Raw genomic sequence first — 17,270 nt, 5'->3', positions numbered from 1 at the left:
TATATTTTGCAAAGTGTTGTGTAACTGCTGGCTTATTGGAGTGGAGCACAGACTCCTGCCCACCCTCCCACAAAGACACACTGCCAGTAGAGAGGCAACACTAACCGAGACTGTCATTTACTTCTTCCACTGAACTATAAGGCAAACCAAAGACTCGAACCCTGTCACATCTAGGGCTCAGACACACCTAGACACCCATCATAGAAGCATGGAGGGGGCCAGACCAAAAGGGGCTTGAGGACTATTTTAATCTTCAGAGATGAAGTACTGTGGAAGAGAAAGGAGTTTGGTATGGCGGTCTGCATCCAGGAATAGGAAGCAATGTCGCTGATACTGATAGTCTTAGTCACTGCTCTATTGCTGCGAAGGGAGCCACCAAGACCAAGGCAACTCTTAGGAAAGAAAGCATTTAAACTGGGGGCTTGCTCATAGAGTCCATTATCATCATGGCAGGGAGCATGGCAACACGCATGGTGCTGGAGCAGTAGCTGAGAGCTACAACCCGGTCCAGAAGCAGAGAGGGAGAGGGAGGGGGAGGGGGAGAGGAAGAGGGAGAGGGAGAGGGAGAGAGAAAAAAACACTGGGCCAGGTGTGGGTTTATGAGAATCTCAAAGCCTACCCTCAATGACACACTTCTTCTAAAAGGTCACATCTCCTAATCCCATCAAATATTCCCACTCCCTAGTGACTAAGCATTCAAATATATGAGCCTATGGTGACCATCCTTGTTCAAACCAGTGAACACCAGTCCCAATCTCTCTGCCTACCACACATGGCTGTTGACTATAAATGGGGGTGTGGGGGGAGGCTGTCCCACTGACCTCTGAATCACTGAGCCTAAGTTAGGTGTGCATCTGGACATTTTGGGGGTGGTGGGGCAAGAAACGAAGTGACACTGAGAAGGTAGAGCATGCAATCTTCTTCTCACCCTCTAGGGAGTGGCTGATGGAACGCGCCATAGCTGGTTGCACTGGCCCTGAAGCACGGCAGGTTCATGGATTAAGAGGACCACACCATAGGGAATTCTCCAGGCAGTTACAGAGATTCTGTATGAGCCTGGTGTATTTAAAAAAAAGAAAAGGTAAGGCCACAGAAGCCGGGAAATTTTCACTTCTGATTTGGTTTGGTTTTTTTTTTTTTACAAATGGTGATCTTGGGGGCTGGGGATTTAGCTCAGTGGTAGAGCGCTTACCTAGGAAGCGCAAGGCCCTGGGTTCAGTCCCCAGCTCCGAAAAAAGGAACCAAAAAAAAAAAAAACAACAACAACAACAAATGGTGATCTCGAATGACGAACCTGCTCATTTTAAGTCACCCAATGAACCAACAGGAGGAAGGCATACAGCACTTGACTGGTCACCATCTTGACTTTGGGATAAAGAAGGTCGAATCCTCGCTTCACCACCATCTTTCTTAAGGGCAACAACATGTGACATGAGCAGGGGACCAGGTACCTGTGGGAGACCTGCTGAACATGGCATTCGAAACCTTAAATTTGAGATGTTTAAAGTGACAGAGACTCCCAGATCCCCCAGTGATACCCCGAAAGGTCTCCAACACAACAACAAAAGGACTCGACCCAGACTGTGGTGTGATAGCCACTGACAAAGCCAGTTCCATTGCCTGGTCTGCAGCTGAGGCCCAGTTGAACTGTGGACAGGCAGGAACGGACCTGCCTGGAGCTGCTTAGGACAGAGCACAGTCAGTCTCCCAAGTTCCTCCTCTGCAGGAGGGTCTCTCGGATTTGCCTGGCAGCTGAAGGTTGATCCTGCCCTGGGTCTGTGTCCCACACCAAAGCCATCGACATCACAGCAGTGGGGTGACTGTGCCTGCCCCCTCCTGACCACAGATGTCCCACAACCCAGACAGCAATGGAACAACCAGCTCTTCCTGGAAGTGGCCAACATTCCAGCTTTTTGTCCTCACCCCCAAACAAAACTGCACCCCGATGTCAGCAGAAAGTAGTCATAGGATATCACACAATTCATTATTATCAACAAAAGGCTGGGATGTAGTTTCTGACCTGGGACAAGTGACTGAGGTGCATATTTTACATACCAAAGCCGCCCTGGCCTTCAGGTTCTCCCAGCATCCCTCACTCCTTACCTGGCACATCCTGCCCCCAACCTTGAACTTTCCAGTCAAGCTGCTGGGCTGCCTTTCCCCCAAAGCCCCTTCCCTATATAATCCAGACATTTTAGTCTCTCGCTTTTCTCTCTGTGAGCGGATGCCCCCTTCTCTCTTTCTCTCTCCCTCCCCTACCTCTCCCCCTTTCCTCAATCCTTGGGGCTAAGTGAACTCGCTTGAGAGCAGCTTCCCAATAAACCTGCCTTTAAAATAATTTAATCTGCCCCGAATTGGCTCATTTTACCAGCAGCAGAGAAATAACCTATCAGTCTTGGTTTTGTTTTTCGAGACAAGGTTTCTCTGGGGGAGGCTGAAAGAGGGTTTGGATCCCCTGAAGTGACTTACAGCTTCTCTTAACCCCAGCTCTCCTGCCCCTCAATTCAAATTCAATCCCGGGCTACAGAAGTTATTTTAGTTATTGTAGGAAAACATTCCCTGGTGCAGATGAACCAACTATATCCAGGCGTGTGCTGTGGAGCCATTTCTAGGGCCTGGGGCAAGGGGGTAGTTGATTTTCCAGTCAGGAAATAGGCAGTGGAGGAAAACACCCCTTCATTTTCATGGGTGATGGCATCTTCAGGGGACTTTCTCTCAGGGTTGAAGGCTGCGTAGAGAAAGCCCTGTCCATGGCTGCTTCTCATCAGCTCTTTGAATGTTTATTTTTCTTCTAGCTGTGGGCAAATGCTAAGGAGCCAAAAGAAAACGGAAAAGTTATTTGCTAAGGCCCAGTAGAAGGCTACACTTGGAGCCTCTGTGTGAGGCTTTTGGGGACAATCTTTAGTTGCTCCTTTTTCTGGGGTAAGAACAGACCTGTCAGGCCTTAGCCTGGTTTCTTTGTCTGTTTTAAGGTGTGTGTGTGTGTGTGTGTGTGTGTGTGTGTGTGTGTGTGTGTGTATGTGTGTGTGTATGTGTGTATGTGTGTATGTGTGTATGTGTATGTGTGTGTATGTGTGTATGTGTGTATGTGTGTGTATGTGTGTGTGAGTGTGAGTGTGAGTGTGTATGTGTGTGTATGTGTGTTTATGTGTGTGTATGTGTGTGTGTGAGTGTGTGTATGTGTGTGTGTGAGTGAGTGTGTGTGTGTTGACTGAGCCAAGCCTTTATTGTCATCCAAAGCATCTTTAAATAGGTCCCGTATTTCACTCTTACCACAAGCAAAGGGTCTCTTCGAAGTCTTTCTTCTGTCACATGATGTGGGGCTGCTGTACTCACAGTGTGACTCGGAATGAACTGTATAGGCTATTGCTAGACCCCAAGGTACTCAACATCATGCTATGTGACCTCATGCTGCTGAATTGCTTAGAGTTTCAGAAGCTTAGTCCATTATCATCACGGCAGCAGTAACTGAGAGCTCCTCTCCGTAGGGGGAGAGAGAGAGAGAGAGAGAGAGAGAGAGAGAGAGAGAGAGAGAGAGAGACATACACAGACATAGACACAGAGAGACAGATGGAGAGAGACACACAGAGAAAGACAGAGAGATATAGGCAGACATAGAGACAGGGACACAGAGAGACACACTGTGACACACTTCCTTCAAGAGGACCACTCCTTTATTATTATTATTATTATTATTATTATTATTATTATTAAATATAAGTACACTGTAGCTGTCTTCAGATACACCAGAAGAGGGCATCGGATCTCTTTACAGATGGTTGTGAGCCACCATGTGGTTGCTGGGAATTGAACTCACGACCTCTGGAAGAGCAGTCGGGTGCTCTTAACCACTGAGCCATCTCTCCAGCCCAGGATTACTCCTCTTAATTCTAATCCTATCAGACAGTCCCACTCCCTAGTGACCAAGCATCTAAATGTGTGAGCCTAAGGGAACCATTCTCAGTCAAACCTCCACCCCAGTCCCAATCTTGAGCTATCACATGGTGGGTGGTTTCCCCAGCAGAAACCAGGGCTTACCATTAAAGGAGGAGTTGAGACTCTCTATCTCACTACAACCTCTGTTAATAGCACATAGAAATACAGGCTGGCCTCCAACAGAGCTCCGATCTGTAGTTTGAACAGCCTGCTGCATTGCCCACAGCAATCTAAATGCAGACTTGGAAATCCATTTAGATACTCGAAAGGCGTTTCAGGCCTTCTCCCCTCTGACATTCCTTCTGCACTCATTAGCTTAAGGCAACTTAGGCTGCACTAACGAGCACTGATCTTGTTCAGTAGTTTATTACAACAAAATTGTGTCTTGCTTTTCTTATCCGAGTGGCAGTCCTAGCATGGGAGGTGACTTGTTTTGAATACTCAGGGCTGGGGATGAGGAAATGCTACTATTCTGTAGGATACCAGCTCAGTGAGAGCAGGACAGGAGAGGTCAGGGGAAGTGTGCACTGCTCCAGCTGGAATGACATACATTTCTAGAATCTTCTTGGTCTCACAGTCCTGCTGCCACACTGAACTTCAGTGCAATGATGTATAGTTTTTCCTGCCCATCTAAAAAGAAGAAATAGATAAACAGGTGGGACCAAAGACAACGTCTCTCACACATTTCACATGTTCCCATTGATAAGAAACCTTAAAATGTATCCCTTAAAATACGGGTTTAGTTAAGGTCTGAAACACAGTTGCACTAAGTTACCCAGGCTGCCTGGGAGCTCACCAACAGGTCATCCCCACTGCCTCAGTACCTCCACCGTCTCCCCATTGTTTTCTGGCTCTCTCTGCTCTACTGTAAGGTTCGAGAGTAGGCATGAAAAGATCCTTTTTTTCTGAACCAGATGTTGCAACCTCAGGAGCAGCACAGAAGGACAGCCTCCACTGATTGGGAAAGTAAGCAGCTTGGAGGAAAGGGAGTTTATTTTGTTTCGCAGTTCAAAGGTTACAATAGTCCACCAGAGTGGAGAAACCAGGAGGGCAGGAGCCTGAGGCAGCTGGTCGTATCCCAGCCACAAACAGCAAGCCGAGAGCAACGAATGCTCGCACACAGCTAAGCAATGGATGCTCACACACCCAGTCGTCTCCTTTTCTACACAGTCCAGGAACCACGCTGAGGAAATGATGCTGATCTCTTTCAGCAGGGATCTCCCCACCTAAATGAACCCAAGCAAGATACTCTCTCACGGGTGTGTTCAGAGGTTAACCCAGCCTTCGAAGGCGTACCTGGAGGCTTGTCTCCTAGGTGATTAGAGGTCCTCTTGGGCAGACAGTGAATAGAAACCATCCCAAGCTAGGTCCCTCTGATGAGGGCTCACCCTCACTTCAGCTACCATTTATAAATCTAGACTACTACTGCGCTCTGCTTCTGAGCAAATACCTAAAAATTGGTGGCCCGTTGTTTTTTCGTTTTTTTGTTGTTGCTTCTTTTTTTTTTTTCTTTCTGAAATTACTCATAGCCATCAGGAAAATAGCGTATTTGCTAGATTACCAGTTCATAATTCTGTGACGGCCAAGTGGAAGAGCTACACAGGAAGGAGGCACATGGGAGGGTGCTCAGAGCCTCCGTGAGTTGTCTGAGCACACTGACTTCAGGGGTCCCTGGGTCATCACCCCCAGGAAATTCTGAGAGCCCTTCCCTTTGAGGCTTTTATGGAAGCTTCATTGCATAGCACAAAGTGTTGCCATCTGGGGTCTTCAGTGGATTTGTTTTCTCTGCCAGCTCAAGAATTAAAGGCGTGTAGCAGCAGGGAAAAGTCTCACACACACAGCAAAGGGAGCAAACGGATCCAGCAGTTGAGGGAAGGTGTTTATTGGGGGAGAAGAAACACAGGCACAGTTGGCACCTACAGCAAAAACCTGCTGCTAAGCAAACCAGGATGGGAAGTAAAAAACCCAGTCTCTTCTCCAGGGCTGGGTTTTAAAGTCTCTGAAGGTTCTTCCTCTCCTAACTTAGGGTTGGTCAATCCTCCCTCTATCCCTCTCTCCCTCCCTCTATCCCTCACTACTTTCCCTCTCTCTCTCTCCCTTCTTCCCCCTCCTTCCCTCTATCCCTCTCTCCCTCCCTTCCCTCCCTCCCTATTCTTTAGAAAAAGATAGGCTGGCTGATCGGCTCCTGACTGTTGTGTCAACATGTCCTGATCCAGCCTTGAACTTGCTGAGTCAGTCGATCAGCCGGGGACCATTGGTAGAAGAAAAGCCCACAAGGCCTTTGTTTTAAGCTGCCAGGCTTTAGTCTCAAGTCAGGGGAGTGAAGAAGAAGCCAGCCATCTTGGAAGTTTGCCACCTTTATTATCTCATCATGACCTCTCTCCCTATCTGTCTGCCTACCGGGGAGTGTGTCTAATTCCACGTCCCTCAGAAGGATTGAGTCATGGGCCCTCAGTGAGGAGCAAAATTGTCAACCTCTCTTCCTCCCTAGAGGTACCTGCATAAGCAGACCCCATCCCGAGGCCTTTCTCAGTATCATACTCAAGACAATTGTCGCTTCAGAGATTCCAGGAGTTTTGAGAGGTATGTGCCAGAGGAGTGATGATGTCAAATCAGTCGTATGACATTCCCTCATCCAACAGTGCTGACTAAACTCCCGTTACGACCGGGAGGGACTTCCGAGGTGGATAAAACTTGGGGCTTGAAGGATGGCATTGATGATACGCAAACAAACAGTTGTTGTCCATAGGAGCTTAAGAGAAGGGAACCAGTGCTTTCTGGGAATCTAAAGAGTAACTTGTAGGTGGGGAGAATGGATGGGACACAAAGGGAAAAGGTGGCATTTTTTTCACACATCCTAGTGATTATGAGAATGAGATATATTTTTTCCATTGACACTTTCTCCCTCCCTCCCTTCCCCCTCTCTCTCCCTTTCCCCTCCCACTCCCTCCCCTTTCTTTCCCTCTCTCCCTTCCCTCTTCTTCCTCTCCCCCTCCCTCGTCCTCCCTTCCCTCCCTCTCTATCCTTTCTTCCCTTCCTCTCTTCCTCTATCCCTCCCTCCCTCTATCCTTCCCTCCTTCCCCCTCCCTCTTTCTCCCTCATTCCCCTCCTCCTTCCCTCTATCCCTCTATCCCCCCCTTCCCTCCTTCCCTATTCTTTAGAAAAAGCAACCTTGGGGGCGACCCCTGTGGTCACCTGTCACTATATAGGCTTTGATTGCTTTAAAATGTACTTAGAGTTGTACAATGTCACCATGCTCTAACTTTAGGACATAAGCAAGCCGTGTGCTCCTTAGCATTCCCTTACATTCCCTATACCCAGTCTGTCCTACTCCCCAGCCTGGGCAGCTGTTCTCTGCCCCTGCAGATTGGCCTTTTCTCAGCACATCATACAACTGTTATCACAGTGTTTCTAGCATTTGGGAGCCTGATGTAGAAACCTTCAGAGTTTAAGGCCAGTCTGGGGAACTTAGTGAAACTCTATTTAGAAAGAGAGGAGAGCAGAAGAGGAGAGGGGAAGGGGGGAGGGGAGGGGAGGGGAGGAGAGAGGAGGACAGAAGAGGGGAGGGGAGAAGAGAGTAGGGTAGGGTATGGGAGGGAAGGGGAAGAGAGAGGAGAGGAGAGCAGAGGAGAGGTTGAACAAGAGTCCAGAAGACTTGTCCTCTTGCCCTTTGCAGAGACAGGGCAAAGGATTCACAAAATGCCTGGGTCTCCCACATCTATTACCACACGACTTTTCCTGTCAGTGGAGAGATTAACATCTGTCTTAAAGATTAAGCTCAGTTCATTGGAAGAAAAGAGATGATGTAACTTTCCCCTTTCTTTTGACTTTCAAGAAATCCTAATTACCATGCTCATTGCTTCTCTCCTGCAGGCTAGTTTTTATTTTCACCGGCTGGGAACTGGGAACCGGTGAAACTTGCATTTATCAAGCTTTGATTGCTTCTTAGAGAAGGAAGGGACTCAAATCCACAGTGGCTGAGACCTTTTCTCTTTCGTTGTTGGTTTAGAGGAACTTGGGGGAGGAATGAAATGGGAATAGACTTCTTATCTAATGTTCTTACTTTCTATGGCCTCGGCCTCGACGGAGCTCCACGGGACAGCACTAGTGATGTTTTTGGTGGCATCGTTCTCTCTGGAGAGGGCAGAACCGGTGCACTGCAGCGGCGCAACTGCACTCCCAGCCTGCCCACCCCACTACAGGTCAGCAGTACCCACTAGTTAGGACAACCCAAAATGCTCCCAAACATTGTCCACAGAACCCTGATGACAAAATGTTGCGGTAAACATCAAAAAGGAACATTTTCTATCAGTTCCTGAAAGCCAGATCTGCTTGCTCTGGCTGTTACTCTGCCACGCAGTCTGAAAGCTGCCCACGCTGTCTCCCTTTTAGCCACCCTCTCCTCGAGGTCCCCTTGGTGGTAGTTACCACGCCTGGCACGCGCGCGCACACACACACACACCTCATTCTTCGAGCCCTTGTGTGTTCTCACTCCGCACAGGCAACAGAACCAGATCCACATGATCCTACTGCCTCTCAGCCATTTCTTTCACACATTGTCCTCTTTAGCCTGGTAAGTCAAAGTTCCAGAAACTTGTCATTTAGCAATTAGATTTACATGTTAAATTCTTAATCCACAGTTCATCCACACAATAAGTTCACCGCAGGTTGATAGGGATATAAACTGCCCATCTAGACAAGATAAAACTCCGTCTAGTTGACCTAGATCTGAACTGCCCTCCTCCGTAGACTCCTTCTTCCTCTCCTCCCTTCCTCCTCTCTCCCACCTTACAAAAGCTTTGTCCCTGCCCCACTCTCTACTGTCCAATCATGTATCACCTTGCCATCAATCTACAACAAAATCGGCCGCTGAGAGTCCAGCTTTAGTTCTTTCTCCCTTAACGTGACCCTAAATGGTTACCACACGGAAGAGTAAATGGTTTCCACACGGAAGACACTGGGACAAGTTCTTCTGATGCTTTCTGTACTCACCTCTCAAAATGTAACGAAAACCACTATAGGTATCTCTTCGAATGAGTGCTCTGACCCAGTGGCTTCGGGAAAGTCTTGGCACTGAGCAGTTGAATCAACAGTGTTGGTGCTTGCTCGTGGATCACACTCTGGGGCAAGACTGTGCCCTACTCTGTCTCCAGAGCTCCCCGGGAACTCTGCCATGAAGACGGGGACAAAGCTGAAGGAGGACCTGAGCAGCTCACACAAGAAAGGCGGGACTACTGCCGCTGGAGCCTAGAGTCAGAATCGACCAAGGGGTTTGGGGGTTTGGGGCTAGGCTCTCTGTCTTCTCTTCTCATCTCCCTTCTTAGGAAACAGTGGGATGGCAGCTTCACCTGAGACTCACCATCAGAATCATGTTCTTCCTCCCCCATACAGAGCCATACCAGTATCCTGGAGCCTTTTGCCACTGTCCCAGTCTGCCTAAGAACCAGCCTGGTCTATCAGCTAGCTCTCCCAGTCCATCATGAAGATGGTCAGAGCTGCAGCTGGCCTGGGGCTCCCTTGCCCCTTGGCTTCCTGCCCTGGCTGTCTAGATCCTCTACCTCCTCTTTGTCTATTGCCTGCTCGCTCTCTCTCTCTCCCTCCCTCTCTCTCTCTCTCTCTCTCTCTCTCTCTCTCTCTCTCTCTCTCTCTCTCTCTCTCTCTGTCAGTACACCGTAGCTGTCATCACCACACCAGAAGAGCGCATCAGATAGATTCCCCTTGTAAATGGTTGTGAGCCACCATGTGGTTGCTGGGACTTGAACTCTGGACCTCTGGAAGAACAGTCCGTGCTCTTAACCACTGAGCCCTCTCTCCAGCCCCTACTGCCCATCTCTTGACCTGGCTTCTTCCTCTAAATTGGATTTTCAGAATGACGTTGGGATGGAAGGAAAGGAAATTACTGCCTAGCTTTAACTTCTGGGCTGTGTGTGTGTGTGTGTGTGTGTGTGTGTGTGTGTGTGTGTGTGTGTGTGTTTTATCACAACATATCTCAGATTATTTTGACAGGAGGCAGACTGGTCATGAAGAAAAGGATGGTGCCGTCACAGCAGAGTAATCCCCCTCCCCCCGGCTCTGCCGACGACAGCCTGTGCCGTGTCCTGTCCCTTCTAGGAGCTGGGTGACATTATCCCACCTCTCGTGTTTCTTTGCTCCCCGTGTCTTTTGCCTGAACCCAGGGCTAAGCATACTTAGACTGTGTCAGAGGGTAATTTCTAGCATGGTGCAGCAAAAACCTTCTCAGAAGTGCCACAGAGAGAATGCTTTAGGCTTTCTGGGCTGTCTCACTGGCTGCTATTTAACCTCTGCTGTAGTATCAAAGCAGCCGGGCCATGTGTCGCTGTGTCCTACTGACTCACATTTGAAATATGAACTTCACCTGTCTTTTCTTCAACTGTTGAAAAATATTTTTTTTCCCTGGTTTGTCTTGCTATTTCTTACCAAAAAAAAAAAAAAAAAAAAAAAAAAAAAAAAAAAAAAAGCTAAGCAAAGCTACTTTTAAGACATAGGTTGTTCGTGGCAGTATTAACAGCTTGCTACCTGTTGGATCCGGCCTCAGCTTGTAGATTGCTAACCTTAGACTTCGGAATCCACTGTGTTCTTCCAGGACATGGGCGAATAGTTACAGGAAGTGCTAAATGAAGCTACCCCTACCCCACCCACTGGCCCCCTCAGTCTACTGCTCTCAGGAGCATTGTCCATTCGAGGGGCTGGGATATCCTGGGTTTCTGTGACCGGGCTGGCCATGCTTTCTCCTGCTCCTTGTGTGTTTTAAAGGCAAGCATTCTGCACACCTGGGTTCTTGGTGGGTCTTTGTCTTTGTCCATCCTGCTAGCTGGAGATAAGGTCAGGTCTCTCACCTGTATAGGTGCTTCAGGCCTAGACTAGCTTACCAGGGAACCGGGATCCCCCATAACTGTAGGCCTGTCCATGCATACATTATTTCTTCCTAGTGTTTAAGGAGAGATCTACTTGGGGTGATTGTAACCCCAGAGACTGTAGGTGGCTGCAAGTCAGAAACTCCCTAAAATTCCTGGCCCTGAGGATCAAAGGAAGATATTTATGGGCTAGCCTTAGTCTCTGGGCTAATGCCTCATTACAAATAGAGCATAATTACTGAATAATTTTGACAGTCTACAGTATAACAGAGTAGTATATTTTGCATAGTAATGGTATGTTTACTTGTGTAGAGAATATACAAAGTACTTCTGTATTGCTTTTTATACCTTTTTATCTTCTAGGAAAAGTAGGCCAGACTTTTTTTTTTTAAAGACAGGAGCTGTAATTCAGATAGGTCGTGAGTTCACTAGCCACCAGTGACTGTGAACCTCTGATCCTCCTGCCTTTACCTCCCAAGTGCTGGGATGGCAGGCATGTACCACTAGGCATGGTGTTCAGATCCTTTAAAATACAGTTTTGTAGATATAGGAACTGCAGTTCAGAGAAGCCAGGTCTCATCTCACCCAAGGGGCTAATTTCTACCCCACACCTCGTCTAAGAGCAAAGGGTGACTAGGTGATGAAGTAATTCTCCTGGGAAGCATGACCAATTTCCCTTCCTGCACATTCCTCTCCTCTGCCCCTCCCTGTCAGACCCCTTATATATGGTTCTCCAAGCCTTCCTCACCTGCACACTCTTTTTACTTTTGAAATCATTTCCACAGTGGAGACAGGCGCTTCCTACCCACCAGAAGACCCCCTACCAGTGAATGTTGACGGAGCTTGCCCAACTTTTCGTGCAATAAGAAGAACCAGCCACCTTCACACAGCAGCCTCCAGCGTCACTTCAGGACCTGAGGTGAGTGGTGGGGCTTCCCATAGCCTTTGCCCTGAAGCATTAGGGCTGTTGCCTTGATTGGGGTGGGGGTCTTAAGGGTAGAGGCATATATCGGCCCTTTAAATATTGATATAAGGAAAAAATGAAATGAGAAGTTGCTTACTTTCTTAACACCAAAAAAATGAGGGGTTTGGTGGGAGGAAGACCAGGGCATAGTAAGATCCAGGGATGAACTTCAAGAGAAGCCTCTACATTTTGACAGAAGAGAATGGGAAGAATTTTGACAATGGACTCTGGTCTTGGGTACCTGTTCCCTATCCCAAGGGTTAGCAATCATTCCAAAGCCAGTTTCTCTGCCCTCTCCGTCCTTCTGGGGTTGTCAGACAGTTTCTTCAGGTGTGAGGAGAATGTGTGAATAAGAAGGCTCTTATGTGGTTGTAGAGAAAACTGGGGGAGAGGGGCAGGGAGGCGTGCAGAGGAAAGAGACAAGACGCGCCAAGCGAGGTCGGTGTGGAAAACAATTCTCTGTGGTAGTCGCAGGGCAGGCAGGGTGCTGACTTGTTCTGCTTGAGGGCCCATCACGAACTCCTTCCCATTGGCACTTCAGAGACGGCTGCTTGAAGTGACTCACACGGAGCTCATACTCTCCTTTCTGGCTTCACTTACTGGAAAGATCAATTCTTAGAGTTAGGAGCGAGTCTGCCAACTGAGGTGGAAGAGACGAGTGTGTGACCCAGACTCGCCTTCCGTGCCTCTCCCTGTGGGCCTTGGTTAACCCTGCAACCTTGTCTGTTTGCCTCCTGGAAGGATAAACAGACCTGCTTAAAGTGGTCCGGTGACTCAAAGGCAGGTCCCAGGAATCAGATGTGGAAGTGAGCCCTTCCTCCTCCCAAGTCTGGAACCTCTTGATATGCTGCTCATGGCTGAATTTTTCTTCCTGCCTCTTATTCTCATTTCTGTTGGTGGTCAGAAGTGTGAGAGGGATGGACGGAGGTGCAGGCGTGTGGAGGGAGATGAATATGGTGGTGGGGAGGGCAAAGAGGTTATCATCAGCACCAGCTATTCGATGGAGGGCGGGAGGACACCCGTGCTCCACCCCACAGCGCCCTGAGAGGTTTGTAAAATTCTTGCCTGGGGTCTCACTTGTCCAAAGTACCTTTTCTGTTGTCCGAACAGAACACACCAGGCGCTAAGTAGCACATAAAGAAAAGATGTTTGCCCCACAGTTCTAAAGGTAGGCAAGTGTCAGGCATGACATCTGTGTGGTCCTTTAGGTTGGTAGTCCCAAGGCGGAGTGCCTGCTATCATGTGGCAGGAAGGCACAGAAAAAGCTGAGCTGAAGTGGCCTTCGAAAATACCCACTCCAAAGCTATCCTGCCAACCTACAGTCCTCATGTTCATGGGTTTGTTCAAGAGGGCAGAGATCGTAACCTAATCCCCTCTCAAAGGTTCTACCGCTACATACCCCGACGGAGGAAGTGAATCTAAATGTGAGTTTTGGTGGAGACATTCAAACCACAGCATTTCTCTCGCTTCGGGAATCTCATTTGTGTGCTCCCTTGGAGCATTTTGTGCGTTCGTGTGTGTGTGTGTGTGTGTGTGTGTGTGTGTGTGTGTGTGTGTGTGCGTTCGTGAAGTTCCGAGTCAGAGGCTGACTTCAGGGTAAGGCCTTCCTTTCTTCAGCAGGAGCACGGGCCCTTTCTTCAATGCAGACAAGCTTGAGACAACAGATTCTCCCCGGCCTGAGCCTAATCCTTCTCGTTTTGAACCAAGTACCAGAGCTTCAGGGTCAAGAGTTCCGATTTGGGCCTTGCCAAGTGACCGGGGTGGTTCTCCCAGAACTGTGGGAGGCCTTCTGGACTGTGAAGAACACTGTGGTGAGTGCTTACCCTGAACCCTTTCATGCTGCCTCCCTGTTAGAGGGAAGGTACTTTTTCAGGATTGTGGATCCCTTTTCAGCTTGTTTAATCAATTTCGTACATAAGAACCCTTTGAGTTCAGGAGGATCAATAAACCCCATGTTACTCATGAGGAAACTGAGGCCTTGTCATCCATGGACAGCCTCTAGTAAAGGTAGCAGAGCCCCCAGGGAGGAAAGGAGCCCTGGAGTGGCTTGGCTTCATCCTGGGTGAGCTCTGGACCAGGACGAGAGGCAATGCTCTCGAGAGTCCTCAAAGAGCAAGAGGCAGCTCCTAGGTACAGCTACCCTGCTCCATCTACTTCCCATGTGTACTATGGAGATGAGTCCTACTCTTAGTAGCTCTTAAAGCTGAAAAGTTTACTTCCTTGTGTCACATATGACCAAAGAAAGCACAGGTCTCTTCTTAGGTCTGTAGTCAGGGTCTAAGAATCCCAGGGTCCCTGTTCCCCTTTGGGATGGGTAAGTGTAGTAGTTTTCTGCAGGCTGGATCGGTACCCTTTCCCCAGGATCTAGCTCATTATGTCCCTTCTTGGGTCCTCCTTTGGTGCCTCCAGCCTCTGTAGTCTCACTAATGGGATGGAGTTTGACATCGGGGACAGTATATTGGTAAGACTGGCTTCTATAAAGATTCCTAACCTGGAGACATCTTTTCTTTCTGTTCCCAAAGAAAACTCAGGACGAGCTCACAAGTGTCCGGCTGTTGAAACCACAGGTTCTGCAGAATGTCTCGGTAATCAGACTGAAAGGGGATAGGTCCTGCCTTTGTTTTGCTTATAGAGACCCAGTGAACATCTAGTGAAGTGAGCCTGCCTTTCACCTTCATCCTTTTCTCTCTCGTGTCACTATCTTCTTACCATCTGTCTAGACAGTCTGTGAGCATGATCAGACTGATCCCTTCCAGCTGCCAAGTTTCAAGAGCAGAAAAAGCCAGGCAGTGCTTGCTGTGTTCAAGGGTACCAGGTTTCTTACTCTTTCTCCTTCCAGTAAAATGTCTTCTGACTCTCAACCACGAAGTCAAAGTTCAAAGGCTTTTCAGGATCCATCATGTTAATGAGACCATAGAGTAGAGCAGAAAGGGATTATCACCTGGGTGGGGAGCCAGGAGTCCTGGGAGTCAGGCTTGTTGGCTGAGTTACCTTGGGTGGGTAACTTCTTTCTGGGGTCTGGGTTCCTGCCGTGAATCACAAGCTGCTCCTTAAGACCCCTTGCCATCTCTTCAGATCTACCCAGAACCACCATCGTTTCCAAGGAGACCCTGTCGTGTTGATTTTGCCTTGGGTGGTACATGGGTTTTTCCCTTTAGGGTCAGGATCAGCGAAAGCCTCAGTGGTTTTGCTTCTTCCCCAGGATGCCGAGAGCTGTTACCTTGCCCACAGCCTGCTGAAGTTCTACTTGAACACTGTTTTCAAAAACTATCACAGCAAAATAGTCAAATTCAAGGTCTTGAAGTCATTCTCCACTCTGGCCAACAACTTTTTAGTCATCATGTCCAAACTGCAGCCTAGTGTGAGTAGATCATGGGTGGAGGCTGGGGAGTGGCGTGTTTGAGAATCTGTCCTCCATTTAGTCCTGGCTTCTTTTCCCAACAAAGAGTCTTGGGTGTCACGGGAAAAGATTTTATAGGTTCAGGTCTGTGTCTACCCTGATCAGGTAGGGAACCCTTGCATGGTACCCAACTTCTCTGGGCTTCAGTTTTGTCATTTATAAAATGGGGACATTTCTACCTGTAGAGGCTTTAGTGAGGAAAGATAACAGTCCTGACATATTGGGAAGCTGGCTCTGGCTTGCTTGAGAGCATAGGATTCTGATCAGTCCTTGCAGCATCTGAGAACCCTCCCCTGTATCACCAGGAAGAGCAAGAGAGGCTAACCCACTCTGACCTAACATATATATATATATATTTTTTTTTTCTTTCTGGTAAGCAGAAGGACAATGCCATGCTTCCCATTAGTGACAGTGCACGCCGGCGTTTTTTGCTGTACCACAGAACATTCAAACAGGTAAGGCCAAGAGCTGGGAGTCTGCCTACCCAACAGCAGCAGACTAGCTTGAACTGTCACAGAGAGTACCCTAGAGACCTAATGAAGAACCGAATGTGCCTCCTTTGGGCTTGTCCCAGACCTGCCTGTCTTGGTAGGATAATTAATAAGCACCTGCTTTGCATAAGTCAATGTGGGCCTTTTCCCCGTTAGTTTTCACGTGGAAAGGCTATTCCACTTCCTTACAAGATGATTTCACAAGGGAAGAATTTCCCTAAGAGAACGTTTTTACACGCCCCTGATGTCAGCATTGAGAAGGAAGGTTGACAACTCACCTCCACACAGATCTGCAACATTTCCTCAGTGTTCAAGTGGTCTCGTTTATGAAAAAAGACACAGAAAATCACATCGCATCTCTCTTAATTAACCCACCAAAGAAAACCCAAACTTCAACTCTAGTCCCCTTACCCTCAAAGAAAACATCCTCGATTTTGAGCACTTGACAGAGGAACAGATATATCAGTCTATAAATACATGGTAGAGTGCGAACTTGAGCACACGGCAGCTCAGGGAGTACACCACATCTTCCCTAGGTCGTATCCAATCTTCTTATGTTCTAGGTACCATGTCCTTCTCTAGCTCTTTCCCTACTACTCAGTAGCCTCTTTGTCCTCACCCTGGAAACACATTCACATGGTTGAGGTACAAGTGATGGATGGGTCCCTTTATGAGAGGCCATTCCACAGGTGATTCAGTGAATTTGGAGTCAGGTCTACATTGGGCGAGCTAGGTTGGAAGGAAACCGTTCTCGTCGTTAACATACCTGACCCCCATCTCTCCATTTGCTGCAGTTGGACATAGAAGTGGCTTTGGCGAAAGCCTTTGGGGAAGTGGACATTCTCCTGGCCTGGATGCAGAATTTCTACCAGCTCTGATTGCCAATCCGGATAACTTCCTCCTTTGTTCTCCGTGCCATTTCAAGGCATTGTTCATATCCCTGTTGTCCTCAGGGCACTTCAGACCCTTGGCCATGGACCCCTGTCGTTGGCTCAGGCTTTTCTTCAGACCTCACTCTTTAGTCCAAACGACAGCCATGGACAGCACCTTTGGATGCTCCGACTGACCCACAACGTGGATTTGCATATTTATTACAGCCCTATTTAACTAATGTCACTGTTTCGGTAGAAACCGTATTTATTTGTGAGACTGGACGTTCCATGAAAGCATCATGCCCCGTGTTTGCACCTTACTTCCTGTGAGCTGGCTCACCATGGGGGCAGTAGATGGTTGCTCAGTAAATATTTAAAATGGATTGATTTTTTATTTTTTACTTTTTTGCCTGTCTTGAATTACTTGGGATGATGATGGGACATGAATCTAAACTTTGGTGCACAAAAATCACGAGGGGAGAGAGTGCTGGGCTGGAAATGAAGGACACCGATTTGAGATTTTACTTATCTTTATGTGTGTGGGTGTTTTGGCTGCATGTGTGTCTGTGTACTGCATGCATGACACGCAGTACCCTTGGAGGACAGGTGGGACTGTGAGATCCCTGGGACTAGAGTTAGGTGCACTTGTGAGCCTCCATGTGTGTGCTGAGGATTAAACCCGGGTCTTCTGAAGAGCAGCCAGTGTTCACCTCTGAGATGTTGCTCCAGCAA

At 48.1% G+C, this 17,270-nt stretch overlaps 1 protein-coding gene across 1 annotated transcript; it reads left to right on the top strand.

Moving 5' to 3' along the window:
- The first annotated feature begins 11,522 nt into the window (after positions 1-11,522).
- Positions 11,523-16,921, top strand: Il24 (interleukin 24). Its single transcript, NM_133311.1, is given in 6 exon segments — positions 11,523-11,730; positions 13,393-13,586; positions 14,298-14,360; positions 14,978-15,136; positions 15,556-15,630; positions 16,461-16,921. Coding segments are annotated over 5 exon segments (552 nt in total). The 5' UTR covers positions 11,523-11,730; positions 13,393-13,415; the 3' UTR covers positions 16,545-16,921.
- Positions 16,922-17,270: the final 349 nt, after the last annotated feature.

This window comes from Rattus norvegicus, chromosome 13, assembly GCF_036323735.1.
Source record: "Rattus norvegicus strain BN/NHsdMcwi chromosome 13, GRCr8, whole genome shotgun sequence".
NCBI lineage: Eukaryota > Metazoa > Chordata > Mammalia > Rodentia > Muridae > Rattus > Rattus norvegicus.
Note: the sequence above shows the minus strand (reverse complement) of the source record. Positions and strands in the feature narration are given on the sequence as shown.